Source organism: Dipodomys spectabilis, unplaced genomic scaffold (genome assembly GCF_019054845.1).
Source record: "Dipodomys spectabilis isolate Male_0828 unplaced genomic scaffold, ASM1905484v1 ptg000019l, whole genome shotgun sequence".
In the NCBI taxonomy this organism is placed as follows: domain Eukaryota; kingdom Metazoa; phylum Chordata; class Mammalia; order Rodentia; family Heteromyidae; genus Dipodomys; species Dipodomys spectabilis.
Genome location: NW_024870696.1, coordinates 10921882 through 10948383, shown reverse-complemented (window position 1 = coordinate 10948383; position 26502 = coordinate 10921882). Strand labels below are relative to the sequence as shown.

At 35.7% G+C, this 26502-nt stretch overlaps 2 protein-coding genes across 2 annotated transcripts; both read right to left on the bottom strand.

Annotated features, from left to right (window-relative positions):
* Window positions 1-15202: 15202 nt before the first annotated feature.
* Window positions 15203-16147, bottom strand: LOC122103918 (olfactory receptor 14A2-like). The gene has a single exon (XM_042674603.1). The coding sequence runs from the start codon at window positions 16145-16147 to the stop codon at window positions 15203-15205; it is 945 nt and encodes a 314-aa protein (XP_042530537.1).
* Window positions 16148-25705: 9558 nt separating this feature from the next.
* Window positions 25706-26287, bottom strand: LOC122103917 (olfactory receptor 14K1-like). Its single transcript, XM_042674602.1, has one exon. It carries the CDS (start codon window positions 26285-26287, stop codon window positions 25706-25708), a length of 582 nt encoding a protein of 193 aa, XP_042530536.1.
* Window positions 26288-26502: the final 215 nt, after the last annotated feature.

The following is a 26502-nucleotide window of genomic DNA, read 5'->3' as shown; positions in this document are numbered from 1 at the left end:
ATCTTTTACCTTATCTAATTCCTGTAGACAAAAGTAGAAAAATACATGAATATTGTGTGCTGAGATTTCTTCTGCTCCATTTCACTTCTTAGCAGTACATTTTTATCTTGTTAAAATGAAGATTCTGATCAAATGTATTTAGAGTTTTACTCTGTTAAATGCATGTCACAGTTCATGTCCTTAAAATGTCTTTTAAAAGTACATGAGAATGATAGCTGTTAAGCTAGTAGATTAGACAGAATATGTTAAGAAAGTTTTACATGGCGTCTAAAGGATTTATTTGCTTATTTATTTTGGGGCACAATCTGAATTGAACCTTACCTTCTTCTTTCTTTCTTTCCCTCATTCCCTCCTACTTTCTCTTTTCTATTTTTCTTTATCTCTCTGTTGAAATTATTTTGTTATGAAAAGTTCACTCACACATGTAAGGAAAAAACAATTTAAGGAACCTACATGCCCTATTATCTTGTTCTACCTCTACATTTATTCTTTAATGAAGAAGAGAGGAAAGCATAACAAGGAAGGTTATAGAAGAATGATTAGGAATTTGAATGTAACACATAATAAAAGCTAAAACAATAATAACCTGTATTATTTAAAATTTTATTCTGAATTATTAGTTAAATTTTGAAAGAAGTCATTGTGTGGTTCAATGAATGTCTAAGAAATAGCTAAGAGATTGTTGCCATTGAATCTGTTTGTCTGTGGCTTTGATTATAAAAGGAAGTTATATTTTCATGGAGAACAACATTTTACATTTTTTTTTGGGGGGGTCCAGTCGTGGGGCTTGAACTCTGGGCCTGGGTGCTGTCCCTCAGCTCTTCAGCTCAAGGCTAGCGTTCTACCACTTGAGCCACAGCGCCACTTCCGGCTTTTTTTTTCTTTTTGCTTATGTGGTGCTGAGGAATCGAACCCAGGGCCTCAGGCATGCAAGGCAAGCACCCTACCACTGAGCCACCTTCCCAGCCCTTTACATTTATTTTTATTGTTATATGCATTGTAAAGACTTATCAAAAATCAATCTTAGTGTATACAGGATATAAAAATTGAAAATCAAATTTCTTTTGTTAAATGGCAATTTCTTTGTACAACTACTTAAAGGTAATAGAAGAAAAATTAAAAATCATTTATAATTATAGAATTGTAACAATGAAAAATAATAGTAGGTATAGGTGATAAGAAGGAAAATGTTTAGCATTCCTGATCAACAGGCTTTTTCTGTTAGATCTCATGTACACTACATTGCCTTTCATGACTCTCACACATACTCCCTCACTAACTCACTCCTTTATTTGCTGTTTTTCTAGTGAGATTATTAGCATCGATATGGAAGCTCATTTTATAACAACTAGGTGGTAGTACATACACTGCAGAATTCCAGCACTGTAAACGAGTTTCATTGAGATACTTCTCAGTGTGGTGCAGCAATTCAGTGTCTAAAGAAGAATGAAATGTAAGAAATAGTTCTGTACAATCTGATTTTTTCAATCTTTGTTTGATTTGTTGTATTTTTAAAGAAAATTTCAGCCTGTGCCAAGGAGCAATAGAGTTTCTCCTATTCCATCCTGTAATGTTTTCAGGGTATCTGCCTTTCCTCAAGGTCTTTGATCCATTTGGAATTGATGCTGGTGCAGGGTGATATATAAGGATCTATCTTTGGTTTTCTTTAATTTTTTTAATTATAAAGATACTGTACTGAGGGGCTACAGTTACATGAGTAAGGTATGAGTACATTTCCTATTGAGCATTGTTACCTCCTCCTTTGTTTTTCCCCTTTGATTCCTTCCCTCCTCACCTCCCCAACTCCTCCCTCACCCCTACCCCATAGTTGTAAATTTCATTTTTCATTTTCAACATAGTGTCTTGTACATTTCATTGTTACAATGGGTCAAACTGTATCCTTGTTTCAGCGTTTTGTTATTTCCCTTCCCCCTCCCAAATGAGATAAATGTATATACAAGATTCAGGGCAACAGAATCAAATATAGTGACAACTAACTTTAGTTTTTTACACGTGTTTAACCAATTTTGCCAGAACCATTTGTTGAAGTGACTGTCTTTCTTCCATCCTATATTTTTGGCTTCCTTATTGAAGATTGGTGGCCATAGGTCTGGGGTTCTTTCTGGGTCTTAAGTTCTATTCAATTGGTCCTCAGGCCTGTTTTGTGCCAGTTCCAAACTGTTTTTTTATTACTGTAGCTTTGTAATAGAGTTTGAAATTTGGTATTGATATTAAACTTCTGCTTGGTATCTAAAATTTACTGAGAAGTAAAAAAAAAATAAATCTCCCAAAAACAAATCCACAAAAAACAACCACCCCATTAGTAAGTGTGCCCTTATCAAGAAATCTAATAACGACAGATGCTAGCAGTGATGAAGCCAAAAGAGAATTCTACTACACTGTTAGTAAGAATGTAAAATTTGTTTAGTAACTCTGGAAAGATTTATAGAAGTTCCTCAAAAGAGTAAATATAGAGCTTCTCAATGACTCAGCAATTCTACTCCTAGGCATTTACTTAAATGACCACAAACAAGGCCATACTAAAGTTACCAGCACAACCATGTTTATTGCAACACTATTTACCATAGCTAAGACATGGAACCAACTCAGATATCCCTCAGTAGATAAAAAAATATGTGGTATATGTATACAATGGAGTTCTATGCTTCCATCAGGAAGAATGCATTCATAAGGAAATGGAAAGTTTTGGAAAAAATCATATTAAGCCAGACCCAAAGAAACATAGAACCCATGGTTTCCCTCATTTGTAATAAACAGTATATGTCCAAGATAGTCCTAACAAATGAGCAAAATAGCTCAATATCTATATTCATATGACCATATAAGATGATGCTAACCTCACAATTTGCCTCAAGCAGAAAAAGAGAAAGCACAGGGAAAGTGTGAAGTGTTAGGTCAGGATGCTGTGTAATCAAATTACAGGAAGTGTACTGTTTTTTGAGGGGCTCTCTAGGAAAACTTATACTAAATAAGAAACAATTTATTGCTGCAGAATGTGCAGTAAATTAATATGAAGATTATTGCTTCCTTCATCATGCATTGGTTGCTTTGTCTTTGGCATTAGGCTTTCTGGAAATTAAGCCTCATTTGATTTTTTATATTTATTTATTTATTTTTATTGTGAAAATACTGTACAGAGGGGTTACAATTACATGGGCAAGATAATGAGTACATTTCTTATCAAGCATTGTAGCCTCTTCCTTTGTTTCCCCTTCCCATCCTCCCCGACCCTCGTCCCCCACCCAATCCTCCCCCCCCCAAAAAATTGTAAAGTTGGTTTTCACATAAGGACTTGTACTTCCAATTGTTAAAATACCAAATAATCCTCTTCTGAAAGGTTCTACTCTTTGAATTCTTTCACCAGTAGCTTTACGCTAAACAAGTTGTCAACGATAAGAAATAAATCAACATGAAAACAGTTAAAACAAAGCTGAAAAAGACTCCTTTTATCAAGGAAAGAATATAGAGCTTTCTAACATTAGACATTTAGAGATTTTCCATTATTCTTTAACTTCTAGTTCTAGTTGTTTAATAAACTTGGATTCCGTAGTTGTTCTGATGGTTCTCTCTCTTAATTAGGCTTATGGCTAGAGGCATATAATATTTATCAAATTTAATACTTTATATGAAAAACTTCCCAGAGTACTTTGAGATTTGCGCTTCAGTCTTTGTAGTAAATCATGTTTGGAAAGCTTAAAAAATTATTCATCCTCCTTCGACTTAAAATGTGGAAAATGATGGCTCTTATGTTGTTTTCAGTCGCCAAATAACTGTGTTTTATGCAAATGAATAATTATTAGATGTTAATTTTTAAATCCAACTTTATTTGGTGAAGATATTGGAAGAGATTATCATTGATAAATGACTAAAGTTTACGCTCTATTACATTAAGTGATAGTATAAAGACAATTGCATCTTGTGATTCTTGGTAATAAACTTTTATTTAATTATATCTATAGGGGACAGCATCATCTATAAAGTAAAGTGGAACCTCAAACTCTACAATGTGGCTAAAAGCTAGTATAGCAGACTCTGTGAAGAGAAGAGGGGAATTTGAAATCGTTCTCTAGTTGGAAATGAGAATTGCTCTGATTTTATTATTTCATATGAGATATTATATCAAATAATCACACTGTACCTCATAAATATGAGCTGTAGTAGTTAAATCACTTTTTCAATGATTATAATAAATGAAATATATTGAAATATAAGAAAACTTACATTCAGCATAGATAAGCTCCTAGCTTGAAAGCTCTTACACATAGATAGACATTTCTTTCCACATGGTCTTATGCAGGCCATGGAAATTCACTACCTCCTGGCTCTCCCACAGTATTATGAAGCTCCAATATTCAGCTCACCTGCTAGTATTCAAAGTGCTAATATTAGACCTCTTCTATTCATGGTGTGAGGGAAAATGTGAGTGATTTCATCAAGTGACTTCACTTGAAGTCCTCTTTTTAATGGAAGGAAATAATGTCCAATTTACTCTGCATTACCCTCAGGGAAAACAAAGTACTGAAGAGAAACCTAGTTCTCATGGGGACCAGCATGCAGTTCTTTATGGAGCCTCATTCACTAGGATGAACAGTGTGTGTAGCATGGGTGATCAGTGTGTGCAACATGGACTCTATCCTTATTCCTGTCCCCTTGTGTTCCTGCTATGACCTTTCCCGTAAGGTCAATGAAAGTCCCACCTACCTCTTCACCAGTGCAACACAAGGTGATGCCCAGTGTACTTTGGTTTTTGTTACAATTCATATTCTAAATTTTGTGACAACTGAATTTGAGCTCATACATAGTTTCAGACTGTCAGTAAATTTAAATTATAATATTTATCCTAGCATATTTATCCCTATATTCCCTCTGAGAATGGAAAGTCTGCACTGTGATTTAAGCTAGTTCTGAAAAATGAACATGTGTCTACAGTGACACAATGTTACCATTGTTCCTCATACTACTGCAGTGGAATATATGCATGAGTAAGGAGTAAAGGTACTGTTCCAATTAAAAGAGTAATAGTTGACATTTTATTTATTATAGCACATATCTGAAACAGCTTGAATTTTGTAAGCAGAAAAAATGAGATCTAATTCCTAATAAATTTGGAGAATAGAGTTAATAAGAAGAGTTCAAAATATAAAAAAATAAAAGCCAGACACCCGGGGCTTATACATTTAAACCTAGCAGAGATCTGAGGATTTTGATTGGAAGTCAAAGCAGAAAATTTTGTGAGACTCTTATCTTTAAATAGTCCACAAAACACTGGAATGGATGTGGCTCAAATGGTAGAGTGCTAGTCTTGAGTATAAAATACTACTGGAGAGCATCCAAACCTTGTGTTCAAGTTTCAGGATACACAACACACACACACACACACACACACACACACACACACACACACACACACACACACTCATACTCACACTCACACTCACATATACATGTAGGTGACTCTGAAGCTGAGGTGTGAAATCTGGAAAAGGTTTGAAAGGTTGGAACACTGCCTCAACAGCATTTGGAATGCTGAGGCCTTGCCATGGAAGGATTAAAACAGACAACTGCTGTCTGAGACTGGATGGCCTCCCCACTCCCTTTTCCTTAGGCCAGCAGCTGTGCTGGGGACCTTGTAGGTTGGACAAAAGATCTTCACAGCTTAACCTTGGGCTAGGGAGTGGACATGGTGTCTGGACTGTCCATGGGCTGTAGTCCTGTCTCAAAAGAATAATGAAACCAGTGTCTCTCATAAATTCTATTTTAGCTCTGATTTTAATATTAATATAGATGATATATTTTTGCATATATCCATGGTAACCTTCCTTGTGTGAACTCAAAGAGATATACTAATTTGTGAGACTCAGGGACCAAGTATCAAAGAGCCTTGGGACCCCTGGTCCTGGCTGAGACTCATCCATTATATCTCTTTCTCTATCTCTTGCCTTTTCTAGTTTTCTTCAGCCTGGTATCCTGTCATGCGGTTAGCAGTGCATGCACACATAAAGAAATATATCCGCCAGTTATGGTTAGCAGAGCACACACACACAAACAAATAAATAAAAATTAAGAAATGAAAATAAATCTTCAAATAGCTTGAAGAATGTAGTTTGAACTTACAATTACTAAGCTCAGTAGAAAAGGATATTATAATATCATGAAATAAAGTAGGTCTTCCCCAAATTATATTCTAATCTTAACCTCCCTCAAAACAACAACTTAAGCCAGACATGGCTGTATAAATTATAAATGAGACTATAAGGGTCAGTCCCTAATCCAATATGATTAATGTCCTACTGGGAGGTGACACAGGTGGTTCACTCTCCATGCAATTTGAGGACAGAGAGGAAGATGACCATGATGAGCAGGAAGGAAGCCCTCACCAGAGGTGCACTGTATTTGTCAACACAATTGTTGAATTGCAACCCCTTTATACAACTACTAGAAGATAATTTTTAAAAGCTTATATTAAATGTATAATAAAACACAGAAAAATTAAATAATAATAAAAATAACAAAAAATACATTGGTAGAGATCTTAGTTGCTTGCCTGAGTAGCTCTCATGTTTCCCTCCACAATTTCTATATTGTTCAGTTGAACAAATATCAGGATAAATTAAGTTTTAAGTCAGTATGACTGCATTAAGCCTATAAAGGTATCCAAGTGTAACAATGACATGGAAATTGGATTGTAATCTTGAGGGAAAGCTTCAGGATTCTGAACTCATAATACCTTCAAAATGTAGGCTCCTCATGGTTTCCTTAAAACTTGCCTAATATTAGAGCCTCATGACATTTTATATGAGTTCATATTCTTCCAAAATTTGAAAACCTAGTCTTGGAAGTGCGTGGTTATGAAAAATTGTAACATATGTAAAATTCCTATTTCTAATATCTGAATCTTTGTATGGAATTGACAGAAAACAATCTGAATATATTTTCTTTCATTTCTTTTCTTGTCAGTTATATAAGTAAGGCGATAAGTACATTTCTTGTCAAACTTGTTACCCCTTCTTCAATCCTCTCCTATTTTCCCTTTCCCCCAACTCCACCATCCAAGTTGTATAGATCATTTCCAACTCTTGTCTTGTGTATATCGCTGTTGCATTGGTTCTCCCCTGTCCTTTTCCTCACCATTGTGTTCCCCTTCCCTTCCCTGATTCAAATAAATGTATCTACAATACAATATCAAACCCAATAGCAACAGGGGATATACCATAGGGGGAAGAACATATAAAGAAATAAAAAATCACATAGTACATGAAAAATAACAAAGCAGACAACATTACAGGAAGGAATAGGAGAAACTCTAGGGCTGTTTGGCACAGGACAAAGTTTTCTTATTAAAGACCCAGAAACACAACCGATCAAAGAAAAATTAGACAAATGGTATTGCATTAAACTGAGAGCTTCTGCATGACAAAAGACATAGCTCATAAGATCAATAGAACGCTCACATATTGGGAGAAGATCTTCACTAGCCATACAATGGACAAAGGTTTCATATCTAAAATACACTTAGAACTTAAAAAATAAATCCCCCCAAAATAAATTCTCATAAAACAACCTCCCCATTAATAAATGGGCTAAAGACTTAAGGAAAGACTTCTCTGAAGAGGAAATAAGAATGGCCATTTCATGAAGAAATTCTCAACTTCTCTAGCCATGAAAGAAATCAAAACTCCTATGAGATTCTATCTCACGCCAGTTAGAATGGCTATAATGAAGAAATTTAATAACAACAGATGCTGGAGGGGATGTGGTCAAAAAGAACCCTACTGCATTGTTGGTGGAAGTGTAAACGTGTTCAACCACTTTGGAAAGCAGTATGGAGGCTCTTCAAAAGACTCCACATAGAGCTCCCCTATGATCCAACAATCCCACTTTTGAGCATTTACCCAACAGATCACAACAAGACCATACTAAAGTTACCAGCACAACTATGTTTATCACAGCATTATTCACCATAGCTAAGATATGAAACAAACCCAGATGCCCCTCAGTAGATGAATGGATCAAGAAAATGTGATACACACACACACACACACACACACACACACACACACACAAACAATGGAATTCTGTAACTCCATCAGAAAGAATGACATTGCCCCATTTGTTAGGAAACGGAAAGACTTGGAAAAAATTTAAAGTGAAGTAAGCCAGATCCAAAGAAATATAGGTCCTGTGGTTTCCCTTATTTGCAATAACTTGTATGTCTAGGACAAGCACAAAAGCTCAAAATGCTATGTACATATGACCATATAAGATGATGCTAAGTATAATGAACCCCAAGATAAGGACACAAGTTGTTTTATCTTTCTTGCTGTTGTTTCTAATGTATTTATTATGTATTATTATTTTTGTTTGTTTGTTTTGTATGTTCGTCCCCTTTGGTATAACCCTTGTTTTCACTGCATTTGATTCCGATGCCCTTCATCTTGTTTATATATTTTTTCTAATTTGTGTAGGGGATGGGAAATAACAAAATGTTAAAATAAGGTTACAGGCTGACACATTGTAACAATAAGATATACAAGACAGTATGGTGAAAATCAACTTTACATCTTCTAAGTAGTTAGGGAGGTGGGGAGGAAAGGGATGGTAGGGGAAAAACAAAGGAGGAGGCAATAATGCTTAATAGGAAAATATTTTTAAAGTTAAAAGTTTAACACTGTCCAGTTTAAATGATCACCTCTTGTCAATGTTTTTGAATTTAGCACCTTGTGTCTTGAATATACATTTATCTGGTTTGGGATAAAGGAAGGAGAACAACAATATGGTGAAACAAAGGACAAAATGTGAACCAATGCAACAGCAACATTCACTGAACACTGTTGAAAATGAACTTCACAACTTGGCACTAGGAGGTTCAGGGCGAGGGAAAGTGGGAGAAAACAAGGGAGTGGATAATAATGTTCAAGAAAAGATGTACTCCTTACATTACTTATTTAAGTGTAAGCCTTCTGTATATCACTCTTACTATAAATAAAAGTAAATCAAAGAAGTTACTGAATAATTGTAACTCTGAGTAAAGTGATCTTGTTTATCAATGTGAACCTGTGCTATCTGAATCATGTGACTATCAGCTATTAAAGCTTGACAACTTTGATGTCAAGCTGTTCACAGAGATGAAGGAAAACCTGTCAGTGAGATCCAGTGGTTTTGTCATATCATTCATGGTGGGCAATATGAAGTTCAGGAAAGAACGTCCAACTGCAGGCCCATAATCAGTTTCTCAGCATCTTGATTTCAAATATGAAATCATTGGGAAATAAGTTAAGAAAGTGAAAAATGTACTTTAACATGAATAAAATGGAACATTTCTCACCAGGAAAAGAAAATGTCTTCTATGACTCTTCAATATGCTGATGAAAATGGGAAATTAATTGAGTTAAGGAAAGATTTAAAAATTTGAAAAGAAATAAATGGAAGTGAAAATTTTGCTCTATCAGTGTGGAACCAGTTACAAAGCAATGATAAGCTGAAAGCTATAACTAATACCCGCTCACTGCTTGAGTCCTACAAACATCACTTAAGCAGTGATGAATTTCCCACTCTGAGGAGGCATGGCATAATGTGCAAATTGATTCAGAACAAGTTGCAACTGTGAGGAATTCTTTCCAAAACTTACCATCACAAAGTTATCTGCACTCCACCTGATTAATGGAAACCTGTGCAATGTAAATACAATGCAAATGATCGGCCTAACTCTAGAAATCTGAAATTGCCTAATTTCATAATTTAACCCATCATCTCTAAAAATGTTCACCTCAACAGGGAGAAAATATAAAAATTAGCTGTAATAGTTACATATTTTTATATAAAGTGTTTCAATCTCCTTAGTATAATTTTTATCATGAAAATATTGGGAAATCATTTATGTTGGGAGTTTATATAAGCTGGGTGAGTCCATATTGCTAGCACAAATTAATTAAGAACTTTAATTTTGTGTGACAATTTGAAATTTTTAACTAGTATGAAAAATTTTACTTAGTTATGGGATAAAGTCTCTCTGTCTCTCTGTCTCTCTCTGTCTCTCTCTTTCTCTCTCTCACACACACACACCAACTGACATTGTCAAACTCTAGTCTACATAATACAGGATACCTAACACTTCTAAATTTCCTCAAAGGTGAGTGGGAAATGTATATGGAGACAAGATGTAATATTTGTATCATGGTTCCATACCTTAGCTATGGTAAATAATGCTACAATAAACATAGTTGTGTGGGTAGCTTTAGTATGGTATTGTTTATGATCATTTGGATAAATGCCCCAAAGTGGGATTGCTGAGTCATAGGGGAGCTCTATGTGGAGTCTTTTGAGGAACCGCCATACTACTTTCCAAAGTGGTTGAACAAGTTTACACTCCCACCAACAATGCAGTAAGGTTCCCTTCTGTCCGCATCCCCTCCAGCACCTGTTGTATTAGAGTTCTTGATTATAGCCATTCTAACTGGGGTGAGGTGGTATCTCAATGATAGCTAAGATATGGAAGCAACCCAGATGCCCCTCAGTACATGAATGGATCAAGAAAACGTGATAAAAACACACACATACACACACACACACACACACACACACACACACACACACACACACACACTCAAAATGGAATTCTATGCCTCCATCAGAAAGAATGACATTGCCCCATTTGTTAGGAAATGGAAAGACTTGGAAAAAAATTATATTAAGTGAAGTAAGCCAGGCCCAAAGAAACATAGGTCCCATGGTTTCCCTTGTTTCAATAACTAATATATCTCTGAGACAAGCAGAAAAGGTCAGATAGTTTGATGTTAGGTAAAATGAACCCCAAGATGAGGATTCAAATGTTTTTTCTTCCTTGCAATTGTTTCTAACATATTTATAAGATGATTTCTTTGTTGCTTTGTATGTCCCTCCTCCATAGTATAACTCCTGCTTTCACTGTATTTGATGTTGGTATAATTTGTGGAGGGGAAGGGAAAAAACAAATTGTTTAAATAGGGATACAGTTGGACCTGTTGCAACAATGAGATGTACAAGACGTTATGCTGAAAAACAAACTTTAGATGAAAAGGGATGGGAAGGGGAAACAAAGGAGGAGGCAACAATGTTTGATAAGAAATGTACTCCTTACCTTGCCTATGTAATTGTCACTCCCCTGTATGGTATTTTCACAATTAAAAAAAATTGTATCATGGTGAAAGTATTTGCAGTGAGAATGAGGTGCTTCTGGGCTTGGGCGCTGAACCTGCTCTCTTCAGCTCAAGGTGAGTGCTCTACCATTTGAGCCACAGCACCACTTCTGGTTTTTTGGGGAGATAGGAGTCTCAAGGACTTTCTTGCCTGGGCTGGCAAGATCATGACCCTCACATCTCAGCCTCCTGAGTAGATAGGATTACAGCTGTGAGAGATTGGGACCCAGCTGGAGGGATTTTTTTTTTCATGTAAATCCATGTAAAACTGAACTGGGAAATGAAATACTGTTAATATTTTGTTGTTGTTGTTGTTGATCACGGGGCTTGAATTTTGACCTCCATGCTGTTCCTCAGCTCTTTAGCTCAAGGCTAGCGTTCTACCACTTGGGCCACAGAGACATTTGGTTTTCTGGATGTTTATTGGAGATAAAAGTTTCATGGCCATTCCTGGCTGGGCTGGTTTGAATTTCCACCCTCAGATCTCAGCCTCCTGAGTAGCTAGGATTACAGACATGAGCCACCAGTGCCCGGCTCTGTCTGTGCATTCCTAATTTAAAAATATTGGTCATTTAATTTTTTTCCTGGACCTAGGAAGACCATCATTGCTATTGATTCACCTTCTTTTTAAATTCCAGTAGAAAATTTAGCAGTTATTGAAAAGCATTCTGCTTTAAAGTGAACATTTAGGTCCTGTCAATGTACTTATAGGATCATATATGATATTGTGAATTTTAGATGTGGGCTTTAGATTATGACAGTGGGTCCCTCATGAACGAGATAATGGTGTCATAAGAAACCCAGACTCTGTCTCATGCTTCTCCACGCAACGAGGTGCTTTAAACCTGAAAATCACAGAAAGCCAGCACCAATCTTAGGACATTCTATACCCAGCCTAGTGTCAGATGCCTATATTCGATTTAGGATGCCAAATTCTTTTCTTGCTAAGCTTCCCAGTCTATTATTTGTTAAAGCACTCTAAACCTACCATGAACATCACCACCCTTTCTGGCCCTGCCTCCTGCCATCCAGATGGTGTAAACTGTTTCCCATGTGACAGAATACTTGACTTCAAATAGTGCACAGCTGGTTGGCAAACACTAATGAACTCTACTCTGAAATGTAACATGTTTAAGGCAGTGTTTGTTCCCTGTAGCACACTCCTCTAAGAGCTACCCTTACGCTGCTATGTTTCAACACAAAGCTAAAATTTTCAGTTAACTTTCATCTATTTTTCTTTCCTGCAGTAAAAACACATTTTATTTTTAAGTTAAACATATAGAAAAAGCAGTAAGAAATGAGAAAAGGTCTAGAAAATTAAGAATACACTAGAAAATACGGACCAAAAATGTCAACAAAAGCAAATTAAAACGACCATGAAATTGATAAGCTCAAGAAATCTCGTTAAAATCTTATCTTGCTTTAATAGCTCATTCAAACACTGATTTTACTATAAAGAAGCTAGTAGAACAAAAATAATAATGTAAATGCAGTAAAATTGTAAATTCTTTGTTAATATATTATAAATAGACATGGATAACAGACTTTTGAGTATACTGTGGAAATGTTTGACTTAAAATCTCCTGATTATTGTTTTCATCATTCTTCATCTTTTATTAACTTTAGAGACTTTGGATGTGTGCATATCAAACTTCTGACTTCCTTTAGTGCATTATAGAGATCTTCAAGGCTTGTGATTACTTGTATAACTGTAGTCATATTCCATGTTTCAAAATAAAATATGACTTTAAAAAGCCAGGCTCAAACTTGTAATCCAAGTAACTTGGGAGGCTGAGATCTGAGGATTGAAGTTTGATGCCAGCCCAGGCAGAAAAGTCATGAGACTCAACACTACTATACTACTCAGAAAAAGCTAGAAGTGGAGCAATGGCTTAGGTAGTAGAGTGCTAGCCTTGAGTACACGAGAGCTCAGGGACAGAACCCAAGCCCAGAATTCAAGCTCCAAGATCAGAAGATAATAATAATAATATTAGTTTTCCAGGTCTGTAATTTAGAATTGCATTACAGATTTGCCTGGGTATTTCACCTGATATCTCTCGAGGTAATGTGCCCTCTTACATCTTCTATCCTTAGAGGCTACTCTCATACAGCAGTGTACATCATCTTCTGTTTCATCATTGTGAATATACTCCCTCCCTAGACACAGGTCTTCCTGCAGGGAAAATATCAAGCACTACTCAACCAGATTGTATTGTGACCATTTGAATGATATACACTTTCCAAACACTGTCATGTAACCACACTTGATTCTATTTTTCTAAATTTATTTTATTGTAAAGATATGCAGAGGCGTTACAGTCACATGTGTAATGAGTTGCTTTCTTTTTATCAAAAATGAATATTTTATTTGATGAAAAGGTGATGTACAGAGGAGTTACAGTTACATTGGGTAAAGAGTATATTTATTATCAAACATTTTACCCACTTCTTCATTTTCTCCCACTTCCCCTTCCCTTGGTTCCTCCAACCCCCAATGTAAAATTAATTTCCAACATAGTGTTGACTATCAATGGTTGCATTGGTTCACACTTTGTCCTTTGTCTCACCATTTTGTTGTTCCCCTTCTCTTCCCTAACTCAGATAAAAGTATATACAAAAACACAGTGTACCAGAATCAAAAACAGTGACATCAGGTTATAAACCAAAGGGATAAAAAATGAAAGAACAAAGAAATAACTTCACACAGTACATCAAAAACAACAATAACAACAACAAACCTAGTATCATCTTATATGGTTGCATGTACATAGCTATTGATCTATTGTGACCCTCTGCTTGGACTGTCCTAGACATATACTAGTTATTAAAAATGAGGGAAATAATGGATCCTATGTTTCTTTGGGTCTGGTTTACTTCACTTATGATGATTTTTTTCCAAGTCTTTCCATTTCCTTATGAATGAGGTGATACAATCCTTTCTGATGCAAGCATAGAATTCAATTGTCTATATATACCACGTTTTCTTGATGCATTCATCTACTGTTGGGCATCTGGTTTGGTTCCATATCTTATCTATGGTGAATAATTCTGCAATGAACATAGTTGTATGTAAAGAACCAAACGCACAACAAATCAAAGAAAGGGTGGATAAATTGGATTGCACTAAACTGCAGAGGTTCTGTATTTCAAAAGTACAGCTAGCAAGATAAAAAGATTGGGAGGCAGATGAACATATTGAGAGAATATCTTCTGTAGCTATACAGCAGACAAAGGCTTCATGTAAAAAATTCCTAGAGTTCAAAAGTTAAAGCCTCCCAAACAAAACCTCAAAGAAATAACCACTCCATTAATAAGTGGGCTAAATAATTAAAAAGTGACTTCTCTGGGGAGGAAATAAGAACGGCCAATAGATACTGGAAGAAAGGTTCAACATTTTTGGCAATAAAAGAAATGTGATTCAAAACCACATTGAAATTCCACATCACCACAGTTAGAATGGACATTATCAACAAAGCAAATAATAGTAAATACTAGTGGTGAAGTTGCCTAAAGGGAATGCTACTAAACTGTTGGTAGGAATGTAATCAACCACTCTGGTAAGTAGAGTGGAGGTTCCTCAAAAGACTAAACCTAGAGCTCCCCTATGGCCCAGAAATCCTATTTCTGGGCATTTACCCAAACAATCACAAACAAGGCCACACACTTGATTTTTTTGCACCATTAAGCAATGTATTCTCAGGCTCCAAGGAGGTAGAAACTGGTAGCTTTGTCACTGTGCACTTCAAGTCTGAATTACATGTGTCACTTCAAGAATTCAGTATCAAGCTTGTATGAGCTATGATATAATTTCATTATTGCATTATACTGAAATTGTAAATTACATCCAAGTATGTATAAACAAAATAATTAACAGCAAACAAAATGCGGAGCTATTTATATCATATTAAATAACATATATGTTAATAAGAGAACTAAAAATGTAGATATAGACATAGATTTTCAATAAAATTCATACGTCATGTCCTTTGTCTTTCTAGATATTGATTCTATTGTTTTCCCAACATACAATGTTGCAGTCTCCATAGGAGCCTCCAAACAGCAGCCTTGATTTCCTTATTTCTCAGACTGTATATTACAGGGTTCAAAGATGGAGGCACCACAGAATAGAAAACAGATGCTAAGAAGTCCACAAGCTGTGGAGAGTCAGGGACTTGTTTCATATGCGCGAAAGCAGCTGTAACTATAAACGTGGTGACAACTATGAGATGGGGCACACAGGTGGAGAAGGCTTTCGACCGCCCTTGTAGGGATGGCATTCTCAGCACTGTATTAAAGATGTAAATGTATGAATACCCAATGCACACAAGGCACAGAAATCCATATGTGATTGCAATGGTCACACTAACATCAGTGATGGTATGTTTCCTAGAGCAAGAAACCTTCAGTAGAGAGGGGACATCACAGAAAATTTGTGGGAGTTTTCTGGAACCACAAAATGATAGAGAGAAAGTTCCACCTGAGAATAACATGGCAAAGATACTGCCAAGGAACCAAGAAACAGCTACCAACTGTGCACAGATTCTATTGTTCATGATGACCTCATAGTGTAGTGGGTGACAGATCGCCGCATAGCGGTCGTAAGACATGGCTGTCAGGATGAAAATCTCACACCCAACAAAATGAACCACCAACAAGACCTGACTCACACATCCTGAGAAAGATATGATACTCCTGTGAGTCAAACAGTTCCAAATAAAGTTGGGGACAGTGACTGAAATGAGGCCCACATCAAAGAAGGACAAGTTCTTCAGGAAGAAGTACATTGGGGTATGAAGACACCGGTCCATGGTGACAAGGGTAAAGATGAGAAGATTCCCCATGAGAGTGATCATGTAGATGAGTAGAAACAGAAAGCCGTGGAAGAGCTGGGTTTGCTTGCTGTCAGAGAGTTGAGTGAGAATGAAGTCTGTCTCTAATGTAAGGTTGGCCATGGCTCCTACCTTATTTAATTCCTGTAGACAAAAGAAGTAAAGACACATGATTATTTCATGCTGAGATTTCCTCTGCTCCATTTCACTTCTTAGCAGTACATTTTTATCTTGTCAAAATCAAGATTTTGATCAAATGTATTTAGAGTTTTACTCTGTTTAATATATATCACATTTCATACCCTTAAACTATCACTTACAAGCTATATTAGAATGATAGTTGTTAAGCTAACAGATTAGACAGAATATCTTTACATAGCATCTAAAGGATTTATTTGCTCATTTATTTTGGGGCACAATCTGAATCGAACCTTCCCTTCTTTCCCTTTCTCTCCCTCATTCCCTCTTACTCTCTCTCTCTTTTCTTTTTTCTTTCTCTCTTTGTTAAAATAATTTTGTTATGAAAAATTCATTCAAACATGTATGAAAAAACAATTTAAGGAACCTACATGCACTACAATGATAAACATGTAACCAATCTTGCTCCATCTATCTCTCATTTATTTTTTAATAAAGAAGAGCAGAAAGCATATCAAAGAAGGTTATAGAAGAATGGTTAGGACTGTTTTTAATTGGGATGTAATACATAATAAGTGCTAAAACAATAATAAATAACCTCTGTCATTAAAAAATTTATCCTGAATAATTAAATTTTGAATGAAGTCATTGTGTAGTACAACCAATGTGTAAGAAATCTCTAAGAGAACGTTGCCATTGAATCTGTTTGTTTATGGCTTTGATTGCATCAGGAAGTTACATTTTCATTGAGAACAAAATTTTCCATTTATTTTTATTGCTACATACATTGTACAGTCTTATCAAAAAATTAATCTTATGTATAAAGGAATATAAAAAATAAAAACCAAACCTCCTTTTTTAAATGTCAACTCTTTGTACAACTACTTAAAGATAATATTAAGAAGAAAAAAATAAGCAAAACAATAATTATAGAACTGTAATATAAAAAATAATAGTAAGTATGGGTGATAAGATAGGAAAATGTTTAGCATTCCTGATCCACAGGCTTTTTCCGTTTGATCTCATGTACACTACAATGCCTTTCATGTCTCTTACACATACTCCCTCTCTAACTCACGCCCTTACTTGCTGTATTTCTAATGAGATTAGTAGCATTGATGTGAAAGCCCATTTTATAACAACTGGGTGTTAATAAATATACATTGCAGAATCACAGCACTGGAAAAGAGTTGTAGTGAGATACTTGTCAGTGTGGCTCAATATTTCAGTGTGTAAAGAAGAAAGAAATGTAAGAAATAATTATGTACAATCCCATTTGTCCAGCCATTTTTGATTGGTTATATTTCTGGGTCTTTTTAACTAAATTTTTACCTGTGCCAAGGGGCCCTAGTGTTTCTCCTATTCTTTCCTGTAATGTTTCTGGGGTGTCTGCTTTTACCTCCAGGTCTTTGATCCATTTGGAGTTAATTCTGGTGCAGAATGATATATAAGGATCTAACTTCAGTTTTCTATAGATGTTTAACCAATTTATCCTGCACCATTTGTTGAAAAAGCTGTCTTTCATCCTATTTTTTTGGCTCCCTTATTGAAGATTAGTTGGCCATAGGTCTGCAGGTTCATTTCTGGGTTTTCCGTTCTCTACCATTGGTCCTCAGGCCTGTTTTATGCCAGTACCGAGCTGTTTGTTGTTATTACTATAGCTTTTTGTTTGTTTGGTATTGTTATTAAACTGCTGAACTTCTGCATGACAAAGGACATAGCTAGCAAGATAAATTTTAAAAAAACCCAAAGATTGGGAGAATATGTTCTAGCCATACAACAGTTAGTAGCCTCATACACAAAATATACTTAGAACTCAAAAAATTAGATTCCCTCCCCACAAAAAATTCCTCAAAGAAACAACAGCCCCATTAATGTGGGCTAAAGACTTAAAGAGAGAGAGTTCTCTGAAGAGAAAATAAGAATGGCCAAGAGACACATGAAAAACTGCTCAACATCACTGGCCATAAAAGAAATTTAAATCCACCTCACCCCAGTTAGAATGTCCATTATCAAGAAATCTAGTAACAACAGATGCTAGCGGGGATATGGACAAAAGGGAACCCTACTAAACTATTGGTAAGAATGTAAAAATCTGTTCAATCAGTCTGGAAAGAAGTATGGGAGGTTCCTCAAAAGACTAAACATAAAGCTTCTCTATGACTCAGCAATTCCACTTCTGGGCATTTACTGAAATGACCACAAAACAGGACATACTAAAACTACCAGCAAAACCATGTTTATTGAAACATTATTTACCATCATTAAGATAAGGAATCAACCCAGCTATCCCTCAGTGTATCAAGAAACTGTTGTATATATACACAATGGAATTCTATGCTTCCATCAGAACAATGACATCACCACATTCATAAGTAAATGGAAAGACCTAGAAAAAATCATATTAAGTGAACTAAAGCAGACCAAAAGAAAGATAGATACCATGGTTTCCCTCATTTTTAATAAGTAGTATATGTCTAGGATAGTTCTAACAGATGAGCAGAATATCTCAATAGTTATGTACATATGACCATACAGGATGATGCTAACTGAAATGAACTCTAAGTTATGGAACAGGAGCTTTTTCTTTGTTCTTGTTTTTAATGTACTATGTGATTTCTTTTCTCTTTTGTGTTTTCCATATGGTTTACCCCTTGTCACTGTATTTGATTTTGATACCCTGTGTATTGTTTATATGTTTATCTGAATTAGAGAAGGGAAGGGGAACAACAAAATGGTGAGACAAAGGACTAATGCAACAGCGATACTCACAAGACAATATGTTGCAAATGAAATGTACAATTTGGCAAAGTGGGAGAAAAATGAGAGTGGGTGACAAGCTGAACAACTAATTTACTCACTACCTTATGTAACTGTAACCCCTCTGTACATCACCACATTAAATTTAAATTAAAAAATAAATAGTTTTGTAGGCAAGAAAGGATAATTTTATTAAATTGAAAAGTCCAATAAACTGGATGTTTGAATATATATAAAATGCCCACCCCCTCTCTCTTTTTCTCTCTCTCTGGCTAATAAGAGGCTTGAACTCTGGACCTGAGCACTGTCCTTGAGCCTCTTTTTGTTCAAGGCTAGCACTCTATCACTTGCATCACAGTGGCACTTCTAGCTTTTTCTGTGATTAGAGATAAGGTTATCCTGTCCAGGCTGGCTTTGAATGGTGATCTTCAGATTTCAGCTGTCTGAGTAGCTAGGATTATAGGCATAAGCCACGGGTCCCTGGCCATATCTCTAATATTCACACGTATTTATTTTCTGAAAAAATGGTAATTTGCTAAGTATCCCCACTGAACATGTCTAACTTGCCAAGCCTTCTGAGTTGCACAGAGGTGAATTTATACCTCTCAGGAAACAACAGAATCTTTGTGGACTTATATATCAAAGGTGGGACAATGTGAATTGTGTTCTGTTTCTAACTTAGAACAGAATCTAAGAACTGATCAAGTTGTCACCTTACAATTTCCTGAGGCAGAAAAAGAGAAAGTGCAGTATAAGTGTGAAGTTTGTAATCAGACTGAGCAGGAGGCATGTTGTGTTCTGATGAGTGGCACCCTAGAAAAACTGATACTAAATAAAACATCATTAATTATTGCTTTCTTAATCATGCATTGGTTGCTTTGTTTTTGGCATTATACTTTCTAGAAATTAAGCCTCAATTTAAAAACATACCAAATAATCCGCTTTGAAAGGTTCTAGTCTTTGAATGTTTCCACCAGTACCTTTATGCTAAACAACATGTCAACCCTAAGAAACAAATGAACATGAAAACAGTGAAAACAAAGTCGAAAAAAGCTTATTTTATTAAGGAAAACATATGGAGCTTTCTAACATTAGAAATTTACATTTTTCTGCTCCTCTTTAACTTTCAGTTCTAGATGCTTAATAAAGTTGGATTCCATAATTATTCTGATGGTTCCATCTCTTAATTAGGCTTATGGTTAGATGCATATATTTATCAAATTCACTACTTTATATATGCTGGAAATGATCTGTACAATTTGGGGATTTGGGGAGGGAATGTGGGAGAAAAATGATGGAGCAAGTAAGAAATTCAACAAGAAATTTACTTATTTCCTTATTTATATAACTGTAACCCCTCTGTACATACCTTGACAATAAAAAATAAAAAAATATAAAAGGAAAAACTTTCCAGATTTGTGCTTCCATCTCTGTGGTAAATCACGTTTTCAAAGCTTAAAAAGGTATTGATTCTCATTGAATGTAGACAGTGGAAAATGATGGTTCTTATGTGATTTTCAGTTACCAAGTAATTATGCCCTATGCAAATGAATAGTTATTATATGATAATTTTAAAAACTATTTGGTGAAGATATTTGAAGAGATTATCATTGAAATATAACTTAATTTTACTCTCTATGTACTAAATTTTAGTATAAGACAATTGCTTCTTGTTAATCTTGGTAATAAACTTTAATTTAATTATCTGTATAGTGGACAGCATCACCTGTCATGCCTAAAAGGGAAAATGGAACATTGAACTCTGAAATATAGCTAAAAGCCAGTGTGGCAGACTCTGGGAAGAGAAAAAGGGAGTTTGAAATGGAGTATTCCTCTAAGTAGTAAGGAGAATTGCTCTAATTTGATTATTTCATATGAGATATTATATCAAATAATCACACTGCACCTCATAAATATGAGCTGTAGTAGTTAAGTCACTTTTTCAATTATTGTAATAACTAAATGAATATGTTAAAGGAAATTTGTATTCAGCATAGATAAGCTCCTGGCATGAAAGCACTTACATATAGATACACATTTCTTTCCACATGGTCATAGGCAGGCCATGGAAATTCTCTACCTCCTGGCTTTCCCACAATATTATGAAGTTCCAATATTCAGACTCACCGGATAGGATTCAAAGTGCTAATATTAGACCTCTTCTATTCATGGTGTGACGGAAAATGTGAATGATTTCAGCTTACTTGAGGTCCTCTTTTTATTGGAAGGAAATAATGTCCAATTTACTCTGTATTACCCTCTGGGAAAATAAAATACTGAAGACAAGCCCAGTTCTCATGGGGAACAGGATGCAGTTCTTTATGGAGCCTCATTCACTAGGATGATCAGTGTGTGCAACAGGGACCTGATCCTTATTCTTCTCACCTTCTGTTCCTGCTGTGACCTTTACTGTAAGGTCAACGAAAGTTCCACTTATATCTTCACCAGTGAAACACAAGCAGGTGCTCAGTGTACTTTGGTTGCTCTCTGTTACAATTTATATTCTAAATTTTATGACATCTAAATTTGAGCTCAGATATAGTTTTAACTGTCAGAAAATTTAAATAAACTTTTTATCATAGTGTGTTTATTCCTATTTTTCACTCTGAGAATGGTAAATCTGAACTGTGATTTAAGCTAGTTCTGAAAAATGAACATGTGTCTGTAGTGACACAATGTTATCATTGATACTCATAGCACTATAATGAAATATATGCATGAGTAAAGCATTTTATTATAGCACACATCTGAAACAAGTTGAATTATGTCAGCAGAAAGAATAATATCCAATTCATTATAAATTTGGAGAATGTAGTTAATAAGAAGAGTTCAATAAAAAAAATATGGCCAGGTACCTGTACCAATAGGTATTTGTGCCTATAGCCCTAGCAACTCAGATTGCTTAGATCTGAGGATTTTGAAACCAGAGCAGAAAAGTCTATGAAATGCTTATCTCCATAGAGCCACCAAAAGGCTAGAAATGGAGCTGTGGCTCAAATGGTAGAGTGCTAATCTTGAGTAAAAGAACTAATAGAACACTCAAACACTGTATTCAAGTCCCAGGATACACACGCTCTCTCTCTCCCTCTCCCTCCGTCCCTCTCACTTTCTCTCTCTTACACACACACACACACACACACACACACACACACACACACACACAGGTAACTCTGAAGTGGAGCTGTGAAACCTGGAAAAGGTTTGAATGGTTGGGATACTACCTCGACAGCATTTGGAATGCTGAGAGCTGCCCATGGTAGGGTTAAAACAGATCTCTGGAGAGAGAATGCCATGCCATTCCCTTTTCTTAGGCCAGCAGCTGTGCTGGGGACCTTGAAGGGTGACAGAAGACTTTCACAACTTCACCTTGGAAAAGATAAGTGGGCATGGTGTCTGGACTGTTTGTGGATGAAGTCTCCGGTCTCAAATAAATAAGGCAACTAGTTTTATATGTTAGATCTATTTTAGTTCTACATTTTAGCTCTATTTTTAGCTCTATATTTTAGCTCTAAAACTATGTTTTAGCTCTGATTGTAGTACTAATATAGATGATATATTTTTGCATGCATCCATGGTATCCTTCCCTGTGTGAACTCAAATAAATATACTCATTTGTGGGGACTCAGGTTCCAAGTGCCAGAGAGTCTTGGGACTCCTGGTCCTGTCTGAGTCTCATCCATTCTCTCTCTCTCTCTCTCTCTCTCTCTCTCTCTCTCTCTTTCTCTCTCTCTCTCTCTCTGACTTTTCTAGGTTTCTTCAGCCCGGTATCTCATTGCACTGCCTTAAAAACACCACAAACAACAGCATACACAAACACACTCAAATAAAACACACACAACAGCACACACAAACACACTCAAATAAATAAAAATTAAAAATTAAAAATAAAACTTCAACTAGCTTGAAGAATGTGTTTTCACCACTGAATTAAAGAGATAACCGCTTGGCTGCATACATACTTTCAACAGAACATCTGTAGTGAGGCCCACACTATTTCTTAAATTTGAAAACATAAATAACCAAAGGAGTTAAATTTATTTGCTTTGGTCATTAAACAATTGAAAACTAGACCATGATATTGTCACATGACCATATATTTCCAGCTCATACACAGGATATTTAAAAATCTATTAGGAATTAGTTTTATGTTCTTATACTACAAGAAATAGTAACTGTTATCATCATGTGATTTTAACTATCTGAGTGTGTCACAAATATGTCCCATGCCATAAGTACAAGTATAGTATTAGGAGAATAGTGTTGCCTGAGTTATGATTACAGAAATTACTAGTCTCATTTTTATATGATTTTTATTGTAAAAATACCACATAGAGGGGTTACAGTTACATGAGTAGGTAATGAGGACTTTTCCTATCAAGCATTGTTACTCCCTCCTTTTCCCTCCAAATCACCCCAACTCCTCCTTCCCCTCACCCCAACTCCTCCATCCCCCCACTAGTTTCATTATTAAGTATGTATTTTAAGTTAAATTGATAGTGCCCACTTGCATATTGTTTTTAATCTGTCAATGAATTTATTTCCTCTTCTCTAGGGAAATAACTCAACATCATAGCTTCAGATAAGTCAGCATTGAAACTATATATTATTAATTCTTTTTTTATATATATTATTAATTCTTGAGTAAAATCTTGGCAAAAATAATTCACTAAGTAGAATCCCATTATATTATTAAGTTGCAATGGAAATAAAGAATAGCACTATAATGTTTGGATCTTTACTATAGACACTGAGATATATGTTTTGAATGCTGTTATTTGGTATCCCTTTCTCATGAAATTCAGGCCGTTTGTAGCAAAAGCTCCAGAAGTGCCTTTATTTCTGCTAAAAGTGACCTTTAGCACTCAATGAACCCTTTGAAGACTAGGGGTCCCAGAAGTGACATGAATGTTGCTTAATTTGGAACAAACTATGCTTTTCCAAATGAACATTGGCAAAGCTTCTGGCATTGTGGCTTATTTCTATTTTCTTTACTCAGGCTGTCTAACAATGTTCTCCGGGCCCTGGTTTTGGAATAACTTGGCCAATTTCCTCCTGGTTGATGGCTTAAAGTTTTTAAATACAACTAGAAGAAATATACACAATTTAGTATAGAACCTATGAATAAAATCTAATCAACTTGTGAATTTGTAGAGCTTTGAGAGATCTGGCTAAAGTTTGAATTTTAAGCTAAAAGTGATCTAAACCAAAACCTACAGAAGAGGCTTCACTGTTTAACTTAGGGTAAATTGTCAGATGGTAAAAATTCTACTGTCTTCAGATCGTGACAACAGGAAACTTAACAAGATTTTCTTTTAAGATATGGAATATATGGTATGTACTTTTCACTTGTAGTAGCTACTATCTTTAAACTATTTCATTCTGCACCAGTACTGCACCTCAACACTATTAGAAACCAGTCTTCCTAGTGTCAAATAGTTAAAAGCCAGGACGTTGAATACATGCCACAGATTCTTCTCCATTTGTGTGCTCTCTTCTGGCAAGGAAGAAGAGCTCTTCTGAGTTAACCCTAAGATCCTGCCTAAACTATCTAATTAGGTCTATTTTGGCTATATGCACACCATTATCAAGATTCTGCTATTTTCAAAATGTCTTCTAAAATTGTTAGGACAGAATCTCTATAAAGGAAAGAGGGCGATTTTGGTGTAAAGAGCACAAACAAAAATGTAGTATCAGAGACTGCAGCTACACTAGACATAATAATACAGGTGAAATTTGATTTCATAACATAGAAAATTCAGAGATTTCCAAGTGAATACTAAAATTTAATATCTGATTAATCAGACCTGAAAAAGTTGGGTGCCCCTAATAATAGTTAAGTTAGCAGTAGTATTGAGAAAAATATTATATAAATGACATACACTTAAATATCTGATTTACAGAAAACTTCACCAATGTAAATTAGAATGAAATGATAATGGTAGGATATTGTACATATGATCTCTGTGACAAAAGTATTAAGAAGACTAAATATCCTCTTGGATTTAGGAAGACCTGAGTCCATCTTGAATCTTGATCTTTCTATAATAAAATAGAAAAGCTGTTATGGTTATAACTAGGATCAGTAGTTATTGTGAAACATCCTGTCATTGACTTCGCATTGTTGTCTCTCCAAATGTTTTGTGGAGATATAATCTCTATAAAATGATACTTGGTATTGAGGATTTGGGAGCCATTAGATTTTGTGACTGTCTCCTTTGCCAGTGAGTTTAATGTTTTGACATGAAACAAAATAAAAACTTATTATCACTGTCCTCCCTTTAAGATATGACCAAGTGTTGGCAATCTGTAAAGCAGAGAAAGAATGCTCTTCACCAACAGCAGACACTGCTGGTACACAGCAACGGTGAGATGAAATTCTATTGGTACTTATCTTCCTAGTCCCTTGTTAGTTACTGCATTGCAAACAAAGGGATATCCTCCATTCCTTGCTATAAATCAAGGATTTACTATGAAAAAAATCTGTTTCTCCACCTGGTTGAACAATATATACCATATGGCCATGAGCTGATGAGCTGATAAACACTGATAGACTGTCCATCAGTCTGTTCTCTAAAATGTTTTAGACAGTGGATTTCTCCTACAATACACTACTATAAGAACCAGTCACCTTCTGCCATGCCTCTACACTGGCTAAGCCAAAACCTCAACTAAGTTTGAATCTTCAACACAATGAGAATGTCTTTTAATTCAATAGCCAAGACAACAACAAAAAAGATATAAAGTTAATGCTATTTTGCAATACATTCTTTTGTTTTCCAAAATTCAATGATTTAACTTCCACAAAAACTTCCACAGAGCAGCTTTGATGTCCTTGCTCCTCAGGCTGTATATTATAAGGTTCAAAGATGGAGGCATCACAGAGTAGAAAATAGATGCCAAAAAGTCCACAAGATGAGCAGAATCAGATACTGGCTTTAAATAGGCAAAACCAGCTGTCACTAAAAATGTAATCACAAATATGAGATGGGGCACACAGGTGGAGAAGGCTTTTGAATGTCCTTGTGATGAGTGTACTCTCAGCACAGTTTGGAAGATGTAACCATATGAATACCCAATGCACACAAAGCCAAAGAGTCCATGTAAGGCTCCACTGGCCACACTAACATCAGTGGTGACATGCTTCTTAGAGCAAGAAATCTTCAGTAGAGAAGGGACATCACAGAAGAACTGTGGAAGTTTCCTGGACCCACAGAATGACAAAGAGAAACTTCCAGCTGTGTATAAGACCCCAAAGATACTGCCAAGGAGCCAAGAGGTAACTACCATCTGCATGCATATCTCCTTCTTCATAATGACATCATAATTTAATGGGTGACAGATGGCCACATAGCGGTCATAGGACATGGCTACCAGGATGCCAAGTTCAGACCCAGCAAAGTTAACTACTAAAAAGACTTGGAAAATACATCCTGGGAGAGAAATGTTGCTCCTATGGGTAAAGAGTTCAGAATGATGTTAGGGACTGTGACTGAAATGAGGCTCCCATCAAGGAAGGCCATATTCTTCAGGAAGAAATACATGGGGGTGTGAAGGCACCGGTCCACTGTGACAAGGCTGAA